Source organism: Phragmites australis, chromosome 10, assembly GCF_958298935.1.
Source record: "Phragmites australis chromosome 10, lpPhrAust1.1, whole genome shotgun sequence".
Lineage (NCBI taxonomy): Eukaryota > Viridiplantae > Streptophyta > Magnoliopsida > Poales > Poaceae > Phragmites > Phragmites australis.
In genome coordinates this window covers 28,246,832-28,264,105 of record NC_084930.1, presented here as the reverse complement: position 1 = coordinate 28,264,105, position 17,274 = coordinate 28,246,832, and the positions used below count along the sequence as shown (strand labels likewise).

The following is a 17,274-nucleotide window of genomic DNA, read 5'->3' as shown; positions in this document are numbered from 1 at the left end:
ACCCAAAAAGTACTAGTTGGCACCCTATTTTCATTCTTGCACACATGTCATATCAATCAGGGCCGTTCCTAGGGTAGTACTAGTTGGCAGGGGTGAACACCTGGGCCCCAACCCCTGTGCATATCCGCCCTTACTCTTATACTTCTTTCAGTCCAAAATAAGTATCGATCTGAGTTACGTGCAATTATTTATTTCAAATTTTGGCTATAAATTATTTTTTGTGTATTGAGTTTTGATATTTAAAAATGACACGAGTAAATTTATCTCGAAAATTACTTTCATAATAGTACACTTTTGCTATGTTTTATCAATATATTACAACAAAAAATAGCAGTTAAAATTATGTTTTAGAGACCATGTCGATATTTAAAATGATATTTATTTCGGATCGGAGAGAGTAGTATGCTAGCCTGTTCTGAAGAGCGTATTTCAGGCAAAGCGAAGGCTCTAGCTGGGGCGTAAATACGTAATGCTTTCCTGCAAGTCCCTGCTTTCTTTTCCTTTTCTTCGTGCCCCTTCTCCTATTCTGTCAACGTATTCCTCTACTCTCTACTCAATGCATATATAGCAGCTCTCCTGCTGCTTTTCGGAATTAATCATGTATTCTAGTGTATATTACAAAGCTAAGAAGCTGATCTGTGACTCTTAAGCAGCCCACATAATTCCCATCTGAATGTCCCAATGATTCATACTATAGAAACGAATAAAAGACTTCCAATCAATTTCGCCGCCTTTCTTCTCGAATCAGATGATTCACTCCCTCCTCTTCCCAAAAGTGATTACGATACGGAACAACTATTTGCTGATAAGACTTTCTAATCACATGGTTTATTGAAATTTGATTTGAGAAGCTCAGTTGTTTGAATGTAATTCCCGATTTTCACTTGGCTCATGATTTGATTGATGCATTTCCTAAAGAAGTAATTCGCTCATAGTAGCAACGAGGTGTTTTTCTCTTCAAATTTTGAATAATACTAACCCAAAATTGATTGGTATTGACGAGAAATATTATCCTCTTTTACTTTTCAAAGCCTAGAGGTATAAATTTGTCATGCGGTGAATATTAGTTCCGCAACTTAAATAGAGGATTCCACATATGATTATGTTCAAGCATAGGCCCCGTCTTTATCTTGCCCTGAGGCCTTCAAAGTGTGAGAACCGGCCCTGATATCGATGTTGCAGTGTTGATATGGAACTTATTTTAGGTTATGAGCGTTATGTGATAGAACGCATTATGACCTAATCGCATCCACTTCGTCGTGATGGATCAGAAAAAAAAAAAAGTGTTAGAAATGGAATCGTCTAATGTTGGCCTTTGATTTCCAGAGCCACAAATTTGGATGATTTAGTAAAGAAAACAACAGTTAACTAAGACATATGCACGCCCCACACAGACTTTAATGGAAGTACAAGCTAATCGACCAAGTTTATCGTCGATCGTTCAATACGAGACTTATTGATCATACAAACACGACGCAGTAGGAGCTGCACAAAGCTAGCTGCTGCTAGCCTCCTACTGAATCTGCAAATCATCGACACGGCTGAATAATAACGCTAGTAAATCTTAAGCATGCGAAAGATCATCTTCGTCGTCATTGGCGACCATGGCCGGGTGGGTGCCGGCAGGGTGCATCATCTTCATGGCGCCGGGGTCCTGCTGCATCTCCTGGTAACGCTTCTCCGACTCGGGGATGGCTCCCATGATGGCCTTGAGGCGCAGGTTCACGTCGTCGAGGCGCTCGTAGACGATGTCGTTGGTGAACATGCCCGCGCACACCTTGGAGATGGTGTCCCAGCTCTCCACCAGCGGCAGGAAGATGATCACCGCCGACCCCACCGTGCCCCACGTGATGGCGATCGCCGCCCAGAAAGTGAAGTAGCCCACGCTGTACCTCCCCGCTGGCAGCGACAGCACCGGCCACAGCAGCACGATCACGGCCGTGAACACCACGCCCCACTTGACGATCCACCGCTTCGCGTGCACCAGCCGCTCCTCCTTGAGCTCTTCCGCCAGGTCGCCGTCGGTGACCACGCACTCCACCGTGGTGATCTGCTTGCTGCTCTCCCAGTCGTAGTGCTGCGGCCACACCACGCTGCACGCCGCGTGCACCGCCCCGCCCACCAGGATGGACACCAGGTTTCCCGCCAGCATGGGCGCGTTCCGCCCGGTCGAGTCCAGGTCCACGCGCCCGTACTGCACTTTGGCGACCGTGAGCCAGACGATGACGCCGAGGACGCAGCCGGTGACGGTGCCGAGGATGGCTCCAAAGGCGTTGGCCTTGCTCCAGAGCAGCAGCAGGGCGATGGGGATGACGGCGGAGCCTATGATGACGCCCATAGCCAGGTACATCCATCCGAGGGAGACGCCCACCAGGTTGAGGATGACGGCCAGGACGCCCATGAGGCAGCCGAAGATAAGGACGACGGCCCTGGACACGCGGAGGATCTGCTCACCGGAAGCGTCCGGGTTGATGTAGGTCCTGTAGATGTCGTAGGTGCAGAGGGAGGAGACGGCTACCAGCTCGGCCGAGCCCGCGGAGGTGACGGCCATGAAGAGCATGGTGAGGAGGAGGACGGAGCCGGACTTGCCCATGAGCGCGGTGGCGGTGGCGGGGGGGACGAGACCCTTGGCCGCCTCGGCCGCCGTGATGGGGAGGTCGAGGGCGATCGCACCGAGGCCCAGCGAGGTGGCCAACGAGAAGGGCACCGCGAACCACACCAGCCCGCCCAACAGGTACCCCTTGTGCGTCGACGACGGCCGGGCAGCGATAGCGCTCATCCAGTAACCCTGCACCGCATTGCATTGCATAGCATAAATGAACCGGATGCATGTCCTTGTAAATTCAGATAATCGAATCGAAGAAACGGACGGAGCTTACATTATCGACAAAGACCGTGCCGAAATTGCCTACGATGTTGATGATGCCGAAGACGAGGCCACCGGAGCTGAGCATGGTGAGGTAGGATCCCTTGAAGTTGCCGCTGACAGGGCCGCAGGCCTGGTCAGAGTGCGAGATCGGGGCTGCGCAGTTCCGCGCCGCGCCGGCCACGGCCGTGAGGTGGTCGTGCACCACACGGGGGCTGCCGAGGCTGCTGTTGGAGGTGTAGACAAGGAAGACGAAGATGACGAGGACGACGTGCACGATGACGGAGTGGATGTAGCTGGCGAGGAAGGTGGCCTTGAGCCCGCCCGCGAGCGTGTAGACGACGACGCCGAGCGGGATGAGGAAGCTGGCCGCGTAGATGTTGATGCCCGTGAGCGCGTTGGCCACCGCGGAGCCCCCCAGCAGCAGCATGGCCGTGACGATGACGTTGGTGGCCAGGCAGAACACCAGGAACACGAGGTGCGCCGCGCCGCCCCACCGGGCGCGCACGATCTCGCAGACCGTGTGCGCGTTGGGCGCCTTGCGCTTGATCTCGATGGCCATGACGCCGAACAGGAGCACCTGGATGGTAGCGCCGCTGGCGTACCAGAACGGGCCGCTCACGCCGTACTGCCACGCCACGTTCGAGCTTTGCAGGATAGTCGCCGCCCACGTCCACTGATTGATTCGATGCATCATCCGTTAGTCAGTTGCATACTTCCATTAGCTAGCTGTGCTGTTTGTGACTGAAGCTAGCTGAAGACAAATCAAGCCAGTGTAAGTGACTCTACTCGTACCTGGGAGACGATGACGCTGGCGATGAGGCCGGTCTTGACACTCCGACCGGCCGTGTTGAACCACTCCGAGGTGTGCTGCGACCCCACATACCGCTTCTCCAGCCACACCTGCAGCTCGAACTCACAATTAGTATACCGCTGCATAACCTAACATGTCACTCGTACCAGCAGAATCCACGTTGGAAAAAAGATCATCTTTTTCGTGAAAGAAAAAACATTTTCACATTGATGTATGTCAATCTTCATAAAACTAACTGTACCATGATCATGATATACTCGTTTCATAAAACATGCATAAAAATGGTGACATGTATGTACAGAAATGAGGAAATATAGCGTTGATATTAACTCTTGTACAAAACTTACAGAAAGTGCAATTGGAACTGAAATAGCATACATAATATAAAGTCTAAGAACTCCCGAAGGCTGAAGTCTAATTACTCGCCTACGAAGAAGGGGCGACGTCTAAGAACTCCCTCGTATCTAAAGTCAAGAACTCACTACTCCGAAGACGGGATAAAGTCTAAGGACTCTCCTACGAAGCAGGGGCGATATCTAAGGACCCTCGCAGCCGAAGTCAAAGGAATGCCACTTCAAAGACGACATAAAGTCAAAGGACTCCCAAAAGCTAAAGCCTAAGGGCTCGCCACCGAAGTCAGGTCAAAGTCTAAGGTGTAGCGAAAATGATCATATTAGGTTATAATTGTGATTTTGATAATTAATAACAACATAGTCAATGGTACTAATATGTTTGTCAAAAATATATGTTAGTAGGTCTCATGAATGTAATACATGAAGAACCTACCATAGCCGGGATAAAGTTGGACTAAATTGGAGAAGTTCTAGGAAGATTTGCCTCACCGGAGCATATTTGACAAAGGGGAAGAGAGGTTTGAAGACCTCGCCGGAAGGTCCGGTGATTAGCAATTGTGCTTACCAGAGCAATTCTCACAGAGAAGGGTGTCGTGCTGAAAAATGAATGCTAAGTCTCACCAGATAGTCCGGTGATGAAAGCATTGCAACACCGGATTATTTCTGTCCAGAAGGCATAATGGAACAACCCACCAAAAAGTTTGGTGATCAGAGGAAGATACACACCAGAACATTTCCACCAGAGAAGATTGCAGCCGTAGAAGATCAATCAACACGCCGAAAGGGCCTGTGATGAAGCAAAGCTACAATGGACAATACAACAGACAACGAACAGTGCAAAGAGGCAGAATGAAGTTCAAGACATCGGATAGTACGATGATGAAGTGATGTGCACCGGATGTTAACACCAGAGCAATTTACACAGAAAGGATACAGTTGGCTCAGATGGCTCAGGATAACTCACCGGATAGTCTGGTGATGGAAATGAAGTATATACCAGAGTGTATAGTGTTCACAGAAGCTTGAGTAGGGTTCCAACGGTTAGTTTGTGAAAGTGTACTCATCGGATGATCCGGTGTTAGTACTATTGTTCTCACCGGATCATCCAGTGGTAATAACTTTCCTGAGTTGTTGGGTTAACAGCTAGTGCACGGGTTTGAAGCTATAAATACCCTTGCACTCAGTCATTTGAAGGTGTGGTATACCGCTGGAGTCTAGAGAAAGCTCATACACACTTGAGAAGACATCCAAACCACCAAAATGCTTAAAGTGATTATCTAAGATAATTAAGCACAAGATTAGAGAGTGTTTAGCGCTTATAGGACTAGAGTGAGTTATAGCTAGGTGCTGCAGCATGAAGAAGGGATTAAGGAGTGATCCTACCTTGTACCGAGTGGTATATCGACGTCTTGGAGTCTTGATGACTTACCGGCATCTTGGGTCTTGGTGACTCAAACTTGTTGACCCTCTGACTTGATATGGAGTAGCGACGAGAAGCGTATATGGGGACGCGAAGACCCTTGTCTTGGTGCTTCAAGCTCCGAAGTGATCACAATAGCAAGGAACCGAAAGAGAGACTAGTGATGAGACCTTGCCTCGATGGCTTGATGGCTCATACGGGTGGAGGCCTTGTCTTTATGACTTGGTGGCTCAAGAGCCATGACCGGGTGCCGACCGGGAGCATATCCTTTGTGGTGCTCCAACGTGGACTAGAGGTGACATTAATACCATCGATACCTCGGGATAAACATCCTTTTGTCGAGTTTGCTCTCTCTACCTTATTTAAGTTTTCGCGTTTACGTTTTTACAATTTACCTTCTTAGATATGTTGCAAATGCTTTGATCAGTGGAGTAGACATACTACATAAATTTAGAGCATATTTAGATATAAATTGATATAGGTTTATCTTGTGTAGTCTTTCAAACCGAATAGATTCTAAGTGTCCTAATTCATCCTCTCTTAAGACGTCACTGATCCCTTCAATTGGTATCAGAGCTAGGGCTCACATCTAGCTCTTTAATTTGTGTTAGAGCTTCACACCTTTCACAAGGTTTTGCCAATTCAAGTGGCATTTGAGTATTAATCTTATTATGATCGGTTAGGCTTCACCGCCTAGTGAGTAGTGACGTTCGAGGTTACGATGGATTCCCATAGTGCTTCACTTTTCGATGGCACAAGTTTTTCCTGGTGGAAAATTCTAATATCTTGTTATTTGCAAGTCCGAAGGTTGGATATTTGGAGAGTCACCAAGGAAGGAATGAAACCTTGTATCACCAACAAGGAGATAATTAGATGCATTGTTCAAGAGTATCATTTTATCATCTATATATATTGATGCATTTAACCGTGTTTATTCTCTCACCAATGCACATGATATTTGGAATAATCTTATTGACATATATGAAGGCACAAAGAATGTGCGCAATGAGAAATATCATGTGCTTGTTACGAAGCTAAATGGCATTAAGCAACTACCCATGAAAGTGCTAATGATATATATTCGCGTTTGAATATTCTTGTCAATGAGATCAATGGGTTAGGTTTGATGCAAATTGAAGATGATCAAGTGGTGAGAAGAATACTTCAAGCTTTTCTTCCAAAGTACAAGTTGATTGTCTCCATCATCTACGACAATAATGACATCAAGAAAATGACTCCAAGTCAAATGCTTGGCAAGATCACCGCTCATAAGATGATAATGAATATGGAGGTGTAAGCTCCTACCTTATCCAATGCCAAGAATATTGCTCTCACAAGCAAGTAAGCTCAATGCTCCCATATAAAGATAAAGATGAGAAGACAAGAGCAAGAATCAGGCTCAAGTGAAGATGACGGAAATGAAGATAAAGAGATATATGAAGAGGATGATCAAAGAACATCAAGTGATGAAGAAATTGAACCTAAGATGGCCAAGTTCTTCTCGAAGTTAGAGAAGAACATGAAGAGGATCAATGCTAAGGTTAATCATCCTATCTCCATTGAAGATTTAGTCAACATAATTGATCATATTAAGAAGGAAAACAAGATCAAGAACAAGAGAGAGACAAGGGGAAGAGTCAAGGCATTCACAAGCATAAGAAGATGGATGAGCGACGATGAAGAGTCAAGCTCAAGTGATGAAAACTTCACCATCCTCCCCTCCAAGAAAAACTCTTCCTCAAGGTTGTCATTACAAAAGTCATCATTACGCAAATCATCTCACAAGTGTCTCATGGCCAAAGGTATGGATAGTGATGTAAGTGATGATGAATTCGATGAGGATTCTCTATCCTATGATGAACTCCTTCATTTGATCAATGAGCAACAAAGGGCCCTTAAGAAACAATCAAAAGAGCTTAATAAATTTAATGCACTTAATGACACTCATGCTACCTTTGTTTCTAATTATGAATATTTATTTAGCAAATTCAATTTGCTAAACAAGGAGCATGATGAGATTAAGGCTATATTTGAGTATATTAAATCTCAAACTAAGATCCCTTTGAAGCAATCTACCTCTCTATTTAATTTTAATCTTAAGGTAGATACTTCTACTTCTTGTGATAATTTAATTGCTTTATCTAGCTCACCATTTTGCAATGAGATTTGTATTAAGAATGTTATTGTAGAATCATCTAACAACCTAATTGCATAAAAGAATGATGAGCTTAAGCAAGAAGTGCGGAATCTCAAAAAGGACTTGACGAGTTTAAAGGGCAAAGGACATATCCAACCTCCTCAAGATAACCATACTTTCGTGGTGAAGAAACTTGCAGAGGGGTCCCACTGTGACATACTTCAAATGCCATCAAGAAGGCCAAAAGTCCTTTCAATGCAGTTGGCTTAGATGGCTCAGGATAACTCACTAGATAGTCTAGTGATGGAGATGAAGTATACACTAAAGTGTCTAGTGTTCACAGAGGCTTGAGTGGTGTTTCAACGACTAGTTTGTGAGAGTGTACTCACTAGATTATCCGGTGTTAGTACTATTGTTCTCACCGGATCATCCGGTGGTAACAACTTTTTTGAGCCGTTGGGTTAACAACTAGCGTGCGAGTTTACAGCTATAAATACTCCTCTACTCAGTCATTTGAAGGTGTGGTATGTTGCTGGAGTCTAGAGGAAGCTCATACGTACTTGAGAAGACATCCAAGTCACCAAGGTGCTTAAAGTGATTATCTAAGGCAATTAAGCACAAGATTAGAGAGTGTTTAGCGCTTATAGGACTAGAGTGAGTTATAGCTAGGTGTTGCAGCTTGAAGAAGGGATCAAGAAGTGATCCTAGCTTGTACCGAGTGGTATGTCGGCGCCTTGGAGTCTTGGTGACTTACCGACATCTTAGACCTTGGTGACTCAAACTTGTTGACCCTCGGACTTGGTGTGGAGTGGTGACGAGAAGCGTGTACGAGGACGCGGAGACCCTTGCATTGGTCGCTCAAGCTCTGAAGTGATCACGGCAGCAAGAAACTGGAAGAGAGGCTAGTGGTGAGACCTTGCCTTGGTAGCTTGATGGCTCATCCGGATGGAGACCTTGTCTTTGTGACTTGGTAGCTCAAGAGTCGTGACCGGGTGCCGACCGGGGCATATCCTTTGTGGAGCTTCAACGTGGACTAAGGGTGGCATTCATGCCATCGATACCATGGGATAAGCATCCTTATGCCGAGTTTACTCTCTCTATCTTATTACGTTTTCGTATTTATATTCTTGCAATTTACCTTCTTAGATAGGCTGCAAGCGCTTTGATCGGTAGAGTAGACACACTAGATAAATCTAGAGCACATTTAGATAGAAATTGATATATGTTTATCTTATGTAGTTTTTAGAGCCGAATAGATTCTAAGTGTCATAATTAACCGTCCTCTCTTAGGACGTCACTAATCCCTTCATAAGGACTCCCTGCAGAGAAGTCAGACCGAAGTCTAATGACTCCCCGCAATGATGGCTTGGTGTGTTTCGCCTGCCTTGCAAGAAAGATGATGGTCCAACAACGGGCTGGCAGGGAATCAAATTGAAATCAGTTGGGGTCCTAAGGACTACCATCAAAAACTTGTCATTTTTGGACGAGTCTCTACTTTGAGGTTTGAGCTTCGCAGATCAAGCTCCGCTGTGATGATACTCTCTCCGCGTCGAGGTTCAACCCCCGTGGATCCAGTTCTTCTCTGCTTCAGTGCTAGTCTCTCCGTGTCGAGGTTCAGCCTCTGCGAATTGAGCTGTGCTTTGGCACTGGTCTCTCTGCATCAAGGTTCGGCCTCCATGGATCGAGCTCCTTCTAGCTTCGTTGACGACTTCGCCTTTGTTAAGCTTTGTCGACACTGGAGCGTGCCTCTAGAACTACAACCCCCTCGCTTCATCACGCATTGTCATCGCCGTTGGACAGCAGGCGGCTCTACACCTTTGGCTATGTCGATGCCCTCAACCCCGTTGACGACTTCGTCTATGCTGGGGTTCGTCGACACTAGAGTAGGCCCGAGAGAGTATGACTCTGGGTTTCATTGTTGCCGCTACCCTTCAACTACGCTGAGCTTCGTCGACAAGGGAGTACGCATGAGGAGTACACCTATTGGAGTATGACTCCCTCACCTCTGTATTGGGGGGAGTGCGCGGCTTGTTCTCCAACACATGTTAAAGAGGGAGTAAGGGGTAATACTTGGGATAATGGCCAACCCTGTAACATTACTTGAATTTAACTATTGCTTTTGAACAAGCGCCTCTGTTAGCTTTGGCCTTTTGGCTCATCGCGTCTTCAACACTTCAAACTTCAAACGGATTTACGATTGCAACCATGTCAGTCCGTGAGACTTTGGCTGTGTTTGGTTGGGCTTCTGTTGGCTTCTGCTTGTTAGAAGCTAGAAGCCCAACCAAACAACTAACTTCTGAGGGAATAAACTAAAAGCTAAGAAGCAAGCTGAGAAAAGCTTTTCTTGCTTTTGGTGTGCTGAAAAGCTAAAAAATTATTACAAAAGCCAATAGCAAAAAGTCATCAGCAAGAAGCCAAAAACTAGAAGCTAGTTTTTCAGCCTAAAAGCCAAAAGCATCAGCCCAACCAAATAGACCCTTTGTCCATGACTTTGACTGCGCCAAGGTTCATCAACACTGGAGTAGGCTTGAGGGAGCACTACTCTAGGTTTCATCGTTGTGACTCTCCTTCGACTTCGTCGAGCTTCATCGACAAGGGAGTATGCATGAGGGAATACAACCCCCTCGACTTTGTTTTGCGTCATCGCCACTGCTGGATAGTGGGTGGCTCTACACCTTTGGCTTCATCGATGACTTCACTTCCGATAGGGTTCATCGACACCGGAGTAGGCCCGAGGGAGTACAACTCCAGGTTTCATCGATATAACTCTCCTTCGTGTACGCTGAGCTTCATCAATAAGGGAGTGTACATGAAAGAGTACAACTCCCTTGGCTTCATTGGGCGCCACCGCCGCTCTCCATGTACGACTTTGTCAAGTCTCACCACCAAGGCTATTCTTTAACTTTGTTGGGCCGAAGGACTTTGTCAATGGCTTCGACTCAATCTCAACTTCGGCATGCTTTGTCGAGTACTCCTGACGGGCCAGGTATGCCCGGGGGAGTACGACACCTTTGACTCTAGCAGGTTTCGTCAGGTACTATCGGAGGCACCTATCATCCCCGTGGGAGTACGACGCCCCTAACTTCAGCAAGCTTCATCGTGTACTCCCAGAGGTGCCAAGCGCATCTTGGGGAGTACGACGTCTTTGGCTACAATAAGCTTCATCACTATCGTTCTATGTCTTTGGCCTTACAGCAGCCACAAGATTTAGAGCAATGTGGCTCCCTTGACTCTGTTAGGCTTTGCTCAAAGCCCCTTTGTGTTTGGGAAGCTCCTATGTAAAGATTAGGCATCATGGCATTAGGATGGGCTACAGCCATGTGAGTTACGCGCTCTTTCCTCTAGGCCCTTTTTCCCACTGGGTTTTTGGCTGGATTTTTTAATGATGCGTACCGGAGTCAGGGGATCCTAGTGTAGATGCTCCAAACCTTGAGAGGCTAAGGGATATCCTTAATTGTATCTGTAGGCCACTTGGGCTTAGAAGTCTGCAAATGATGGAGTACTGTGGGGGGAGTGGCCCAACAGCCCATGAAGGAAGTCAACTCAATCATATTTAATGGCATAAGTTGTAATTCTTGTATGCCGCCAAGGGTAAGAAGTATATATATATATATATATATATATATATATATGAAAAGTAGTATATACATATAAGAAAAAATATTTCACTTATAAAGAAGTATATACATATATGTAAATAGTATATACATCTCAAATAGTAGTATATAATTCAGTTATAACGGGATCATACTACTAATATGAACTTTTAGAAGTACATACTATACTCCTGACTTGAATCATAGTTGATCCATATATGTATAAGAGGGTCATGGGCTCTCAAGCTCATTCAATTGTCCACCATTTTATTCCTCTCATGGAGGTGTGGTTTCTCACCACAACATTCACTTTTGCTATTTTAAGTCATTTAAACCAACTTAATTTTTTAATCGTCATCCTATGTTATTGCATCATACTTATCAGTTGAAATGGTTGGATATGATCCAAGTTCCTGTCATTGACGTGGTAGTGCCCGAAATGATTATTAATGCAACGTGAATTAAGCATGAAGATGACGGCAAGAGAATAATACTTATATTGCCACTAGCTAGTGGAATCTGTGATGTAACATTTTTCTTACTACATGTAACATTTTTCTTACTACGAGAAGATGCGTACCATTTCTGGTGTCTACCTATTTACATAAAAATACATGAGTAGCGAAACACACCTACCATCACGGACACACTCTTAAAATAGAGAATGCACTCGTGTGTGCAAGTAGTTAGGCACCAGCAATTCAACCGTAGTGGCTGAAGACCTGAAGTCATATACTCCCAAGACTCCACCGCCCGTGAAGATGTGGTTTTCAAATTTATGATATAACTAACGCACTAATTACTAACAGCGGGAATGACACCAAATAAATATATGACCAGGTAGGTAGAGATGATCCAAGGGATAGGATCTCACCAAGTACGCAAAGCGTTGTACTCTCTCTCTCTCTCTCTCTCTCTCTCTCTCTCTATATATATATATATATATATATATATATATATATATATATCTATCTTTTTATATTACATATGCTCCCAATTGTTACTCACGCATTTTCATGTAAAATAATTATTGGTTGCAGCAGAAAAAACCAACATGCTTCAACTAGATTTTGCTGTACCTCTCAAAAGGATAGCAAGGACAACAGCAATTTCTGTACGCTAGCTAGCTTTCGTTTTCGCAGAGTTCCAACCTAGTTAAATATCTTTTATATATAGATGGTGGCATGCTGCTTACATCCGTCATGGTGATTGTTGCGGAAAGAAAAACCAACTGTGACTAAAGAAAACAAAAAAGATTCCAAAGTCAAATGAAACCGCGCACAACACGATGCACTGTTCACTTCGGCACGCATAATCCGTCATTCCAGGCTATATAGTAAAACGGAATCAGGCAGGATTTTGAGAAGCTTTCTTTTTCCCACAAGTTGGAAGTCAACCATTCATTCTTTAAAATATATCTACTTGCATGATACTTCCTATGTTTTTAAGTACAAGAGGGACGTATATATTTACTCACGTCTACACATATTCAAATGGATGTATTTTAGTACACATCTAAATAAGATTGGATACATAACCTTACATAGTTACATGCATTTTAACTACTGAATGTAAACATATATGTATGTACTATTCTTTTCAGAATTTAATTTTAAAAAATATGAGCATCTGTACCAAATCTAAAACTTAAACTCATGAACAGGTTCCACCAAAAAAAACCTTTAGATACTCCTATGTTTCTATAACAGAAACACTAAATGTCAACCTGAGTGTTTAATTGGGGACTCCAACACTAGTTTTATAGGCATCGGCTGGAGATCTGAGTTAAGAAAAGCTCATTTATTTTTATCCACTCAAACACCTGAGTTTTTGTTCACCCTAAAGTTAGGTTTACATTGGTTGGAGTTACACTAATTTTTATATAATTTTTAACTAGTCTTGATGTAAATAAAAACGGGTGTTTGAGTCCTAAGAATAGCCGAATTTTAACAACTGTCAAGTCAGATAAAATCTCTATCAAGTCAGATCAAATCAAAATTGCACATCTCAAATTCGACGGCTAAAAGAATCGTGTATTGCCAAGCCCAAAAACACTCGAAAACTCTGTAGACGCCAACGCTTTATGGAGTGTGATTTGACGTGGCACATCTTCTAAGATGAACTACCACTTAAAATTTCTCTTGTGGTACATTGTTACTAACTAAAAATCATGAACGTATGGATATAAACCGAAATACAAATCTTGCGGTATCAACTTTTAGCACTAAACCTACAAATAGTTAGCCTAACTATCCATCAAAATTTACAAAATTCAAATTTTGAAATACATGCACGCCTTGTAATTTTGGACGAAGTAGCTAGGAATGGACGCATGCAGGTACTGTACGTGCAATTGTGCATACATATAGAAATGTGCAATCAGTTTATACGATATACCAAAATTATACGAGAGATCGGATGTTAAAAAGAAAAACAAATCATGCGGAGACGTATGCCGCGATCGAGATGCTGATTAGCTAGTAGGGGTAGCAAGGTAAATGTATACCAGGAAGGAGGTGAAGACGGCGAAGAAAGCGCCGAAGCCGAGGACGATGGCGTACCCGACGGACTGGTCCAGCACCGGCTTTCCACCGAAGTAGCTGCTGGCGCGGCTGCAGACCCCGTCGACCACTGAGTAGAACTCCCCGCCGAAAGCCACCTCCGGCGGAGGGCACACGACGCCACCGCTAGCCATCGATCTATACATATATACACACAGCCAACAAGAATCCAAGATCAGATAGTGCTTATGATACGAGCACACAGGGGAAAATCAAGAAGAGGGAGGGAACCGGCGAATGAAGCAGGCCACGTACATCAGCGCACTCAGCCCCGCAGCAAGAATTGAGGAGATGCAGGCGTCGGCGGCGGCGGCGGCTCCAAGTGAAGCAGACGATCGACGACCGGATAGGAGGAGCCGTGTATATAAGGCGACGACGGCCGCACAATCGCTCTCACAACTCGCCAACAACGATCCAATTAAGAATCTTTGACTAAGTTAATTCTGTATTCTATGCTGGTATCTCTCTAAATAATATTCAAATTCTATATTCGGTATCTTGACTCTTTCAGAATTTGCATCCTCCTACTCTTACGCCGTTTAATTTATGTCCTTTAATTATCAAAACCGGGTCACCTCTTTGGCTTAGTTTTGGAACAGATCTTGAAGCTCAAAGTAGAGAGAGAAAAAAGATTTCACAAAAAAAGAGTAGAAAAATGGATGTTTGTTTTCGTTTTGCTGCGGAGGTGGTGGTCATCAAGCAGGGTAATCGTATAGGGAAATGCGGTTAATCTGGATGCAGCTTTGCACGCTGAAGAGAATAATACTCCCAGTACCCGCTCTAGTTACAAATAAGTTAAGTGTTATTTTAGATATAGATATGATCTAAAAACATATCTTTAACTATTATTTTTTAATATTTTATAGAATATAGCAAAGTATACTATTATGAAACTACTTTTCAAGACAAATCTACTCGTATTATTTTCGAACATCCAAACTCAGTAAAAAAAAAAACTTTGTAGCCAAAGTTTTAAATGTTGACGGTATGTAACACAAAACGATACTTATTTATGATATTGACACGGTCTCTAAAACACATCTTTAACTACTATTTTTTTCGAAAGGACGACACCAATAATATCGATTTTATTAAAAAATAAGAGAGTTAACCCGTTTATGAGAGAAACCGGACCCGAAACCCTTAACAACTTAACGGTTGATTTAGGGCCAACATGCGAAAGACCCAATAACATGAACGCCCAGACAAAAAAAACCATCACTACTACACACCAGAACAAACAAGCGGAGTCCGCCACTGGATCATCGTTGTCAAGCATGACGCACTAAAGTGCCCAAGCAGCTTTGCTTACCAACAACAGATCTCAGCCTTTGTCTTGATGTCTTCACGCCCTGCCCACGACCACCATAGCAATAACGACAGGAGAGAGACATGCAACATGTTATCATTGCCGAGCTCATCGGATGCCCCGGCACAGCAGCTCTAACTTCACCATAGCCCCCACAACCTAACGCATGTCAGACCAACCGCAGGCGCAACACCAACAAAAAACAGAGACCTCGCCAACAACCTGCCCCTACAGAGGTCGGTGTGGACACAACCAACGCTAAAGTAGGTCCCCACCACAACAAAGCCGATAGACACTAGGACACGGCATAGGATAATCCAAGGGGATGCCTCCAAGGAGGTCGCGACGCCCAAAGTGCCGTCATTGCCCATTCGGATATGGACAGGGTTTTCACCCAGATGATCCCACAGCGAGTGGGAGAGAGCACCTTCAACAACACCTCCATGGAGGGGAGCAATGCCCAACGACGTCACTGTCGTTGGCCCAGTCAAATGTCGTGCCATGCTTTCGCCCGGGGCACGCACCCCCCTCGCAAGGCATTAGTCACTATGAGCACGTGCCGCCCCAAAGCCTCTCCATGCCACAAGGCTCCCCACGAGCCAGATCGGAGAGGAGGAAATTCGGCAAGGGGAGGAGCCAACATGGCACAGAGTGATTGTGGGAATTGGGAACCCGAGAACAAGGTGGGATGACAGCAAACCGGCAGCACCACGCAAGCGTAGTAGCCATCACCATCAGCGTCCTCCCAAGATCCTTAGACAAAGCCACGTGCCCTGGTCGTAGATGCCCATGTCACTGTCAGCGGCCACCATGAAGACAACAACGAGCAAGACCTTGCCGAAACGGCCAACGAAGGCTGCGGAGATGAAGCTGAGCTTGAACTGGAAGATTATGGCCAAGAACCCAGGCCACACGCCCAAAGGTCCTGCACAGGGACGACCAGATATTGCGGCCAAACACTGGCCCCATGGCCAGGGGCATCCCCCACGCAGCCGCTAGTGCCCACAGCCATGGGAGCAGGGGACCCCATAAAGCAAGAAGGGGGCCACGCCGAATGGACTCCAAGAGGCCCACTGCCGCCCTGGCTAGCCCCTAACTACTAAGGGCACCGATGCCAGACCGGCACGAAGCAGGCCATCGACGCCCGAAGCCTCCCAACAAAAAACGAATCCGACCGAAAACACACTGGATCTACACTCTAGCTGGCGCTTAGCAATGGGGGGGGGGGGGGAAGGAGAGGGGGCGGAGGAAGGAAAGGGAGGGAGGTATGGGGAACCGCGACGGCCGCCGCTTGGCGCTGCCGTCTCCGGCCAACAATGACGGTAGCGACCGCTCTGGGCCACGATGGTGGGGACTCCCAATGGCGGTGGAGTTTCAACCCCTGTGTCGCCTCTCAAAGACGACACGAGGGTCTTTCAGGATCATGGATCTTGACTACTAATTTTTGCGTAAGATGTTTATATAATATAGCAAAGTATATTATTATGAAATTACTTTTTGAGACAAACCTACCTGTATTTTTTTAAAATATCCAAACTCGGTACATAAAGAATAATTGGTAGCCAAAGTTTAAAAATATTGACTATATATAACCCAAAATGATACTTATTTGTAACCGGAGGGAGTATTCTAGAAGCAACATGAATAGCAAGATTAAAATTTATCTTGTCTTGTTTAATTTGGTCATAGAAGCTGTAATACAGCTGCGCATGAACGTTCCTCGTCTATTGGACTGAAGGTGTCCCTGGGTTTGTAATGTCAAATATTCCTTTAAAAAAACCATGTCACTTAGCTCCCAAATCCAGATTTTAATATGGCCCACTCGCACCCGCTCGCAATGTCAGCCATGCCATTGTAGCGCTGGCACCTCTTTCCTCGTTGCCTATTTGCAACGACGGAATCTATGAACGGAGGATGGCAGCGACAGGAGAGGTCCTGCTGTCCTGGTGCATGGTATCTTCGGAGATCCAGTGTAAGTTGCGCTTTTTCTATGCGAGCAGACAGCTTGGCTGCTGTGAATTTCAGGATTTGGTCAGCTAATTACTCTATTGATGCCGATTACTATAATTGCCCATGGCTCTCTTTGTTTTCCTCTCCTCGATGCAACGGCAAACAGAGCCCCAAGCTTTCGTGTAGGTTCGAGCTGAACTTTTGCGAAGTCTTCGCTCAATCCTGTAGCGGCTTGACAATGAAGAAGATCCATCGCCGTCGCCGTTGC

At 45.2% G+C, this 17,274-nt stretch overlaps 1 protein-coding gene across 1 annotated transcript; it reads right to left on the bottom strand.

The window, feature by feature from the left end:
* Nucleotides 1-1,284: 1,284 nt before the first annotated feature.
* Nucleotides 1,285-14,128, bottom strand: LOC133930568 (urea-proton symporter DUR3). Its single transcript, XM_062377236.1, has 5 exons — nucleotides 14,003-14,128; nucleotides 13,693-13,885; nucleotides 3,662-3,769; nucleotides 2,880-3,542; nucleotides 1,285-2,788 (listed from the first exon to the last, which is right to left on the bottom strand). The coding sequence occupies exons 2-5, from the start codon at nucleotides 13,879-13,881 to the stop codon at nucleotides 1,565-1,567; spliced, it is 2,184 nt and encodes a 727-aa protein (XP_062233220.1). The 5' UTR covers nucleotides 13,882-13,885; nucleotides 14,003-14,128; the 3' UTR covers nucleotides 1,285-1,564.
* Between the last annotated feature and the right edge of the window lie 3,146 nt (nucleotides 14,129-17,274).

Bases quoted from the DNA above. Each gene is read 5' to 3' on its own strand.
- LOC133930568 (XM_062377236.1), bottom strand. From the start codon at position 13,881: ATGGCTAGCGGTGGCGTCGTGTGCCCTCCGCCGGAGGTGGCTTTCGGC. The intron at 3,770-13,692 runs GTATACATTTAC...TTCGAGCTGCAG, and splicing joins CCGTCTTCACCTCCTTCCTG to GTGTGGCTGGAGAAGCGGTA. The intron at 3,543-3,661 runs GTACGAGTAGAG...CGAATCAATCAG, and splicing joins CCAGCGTCATCGTCTCCCAG to TGGACGTGGGCGGCGACTAT.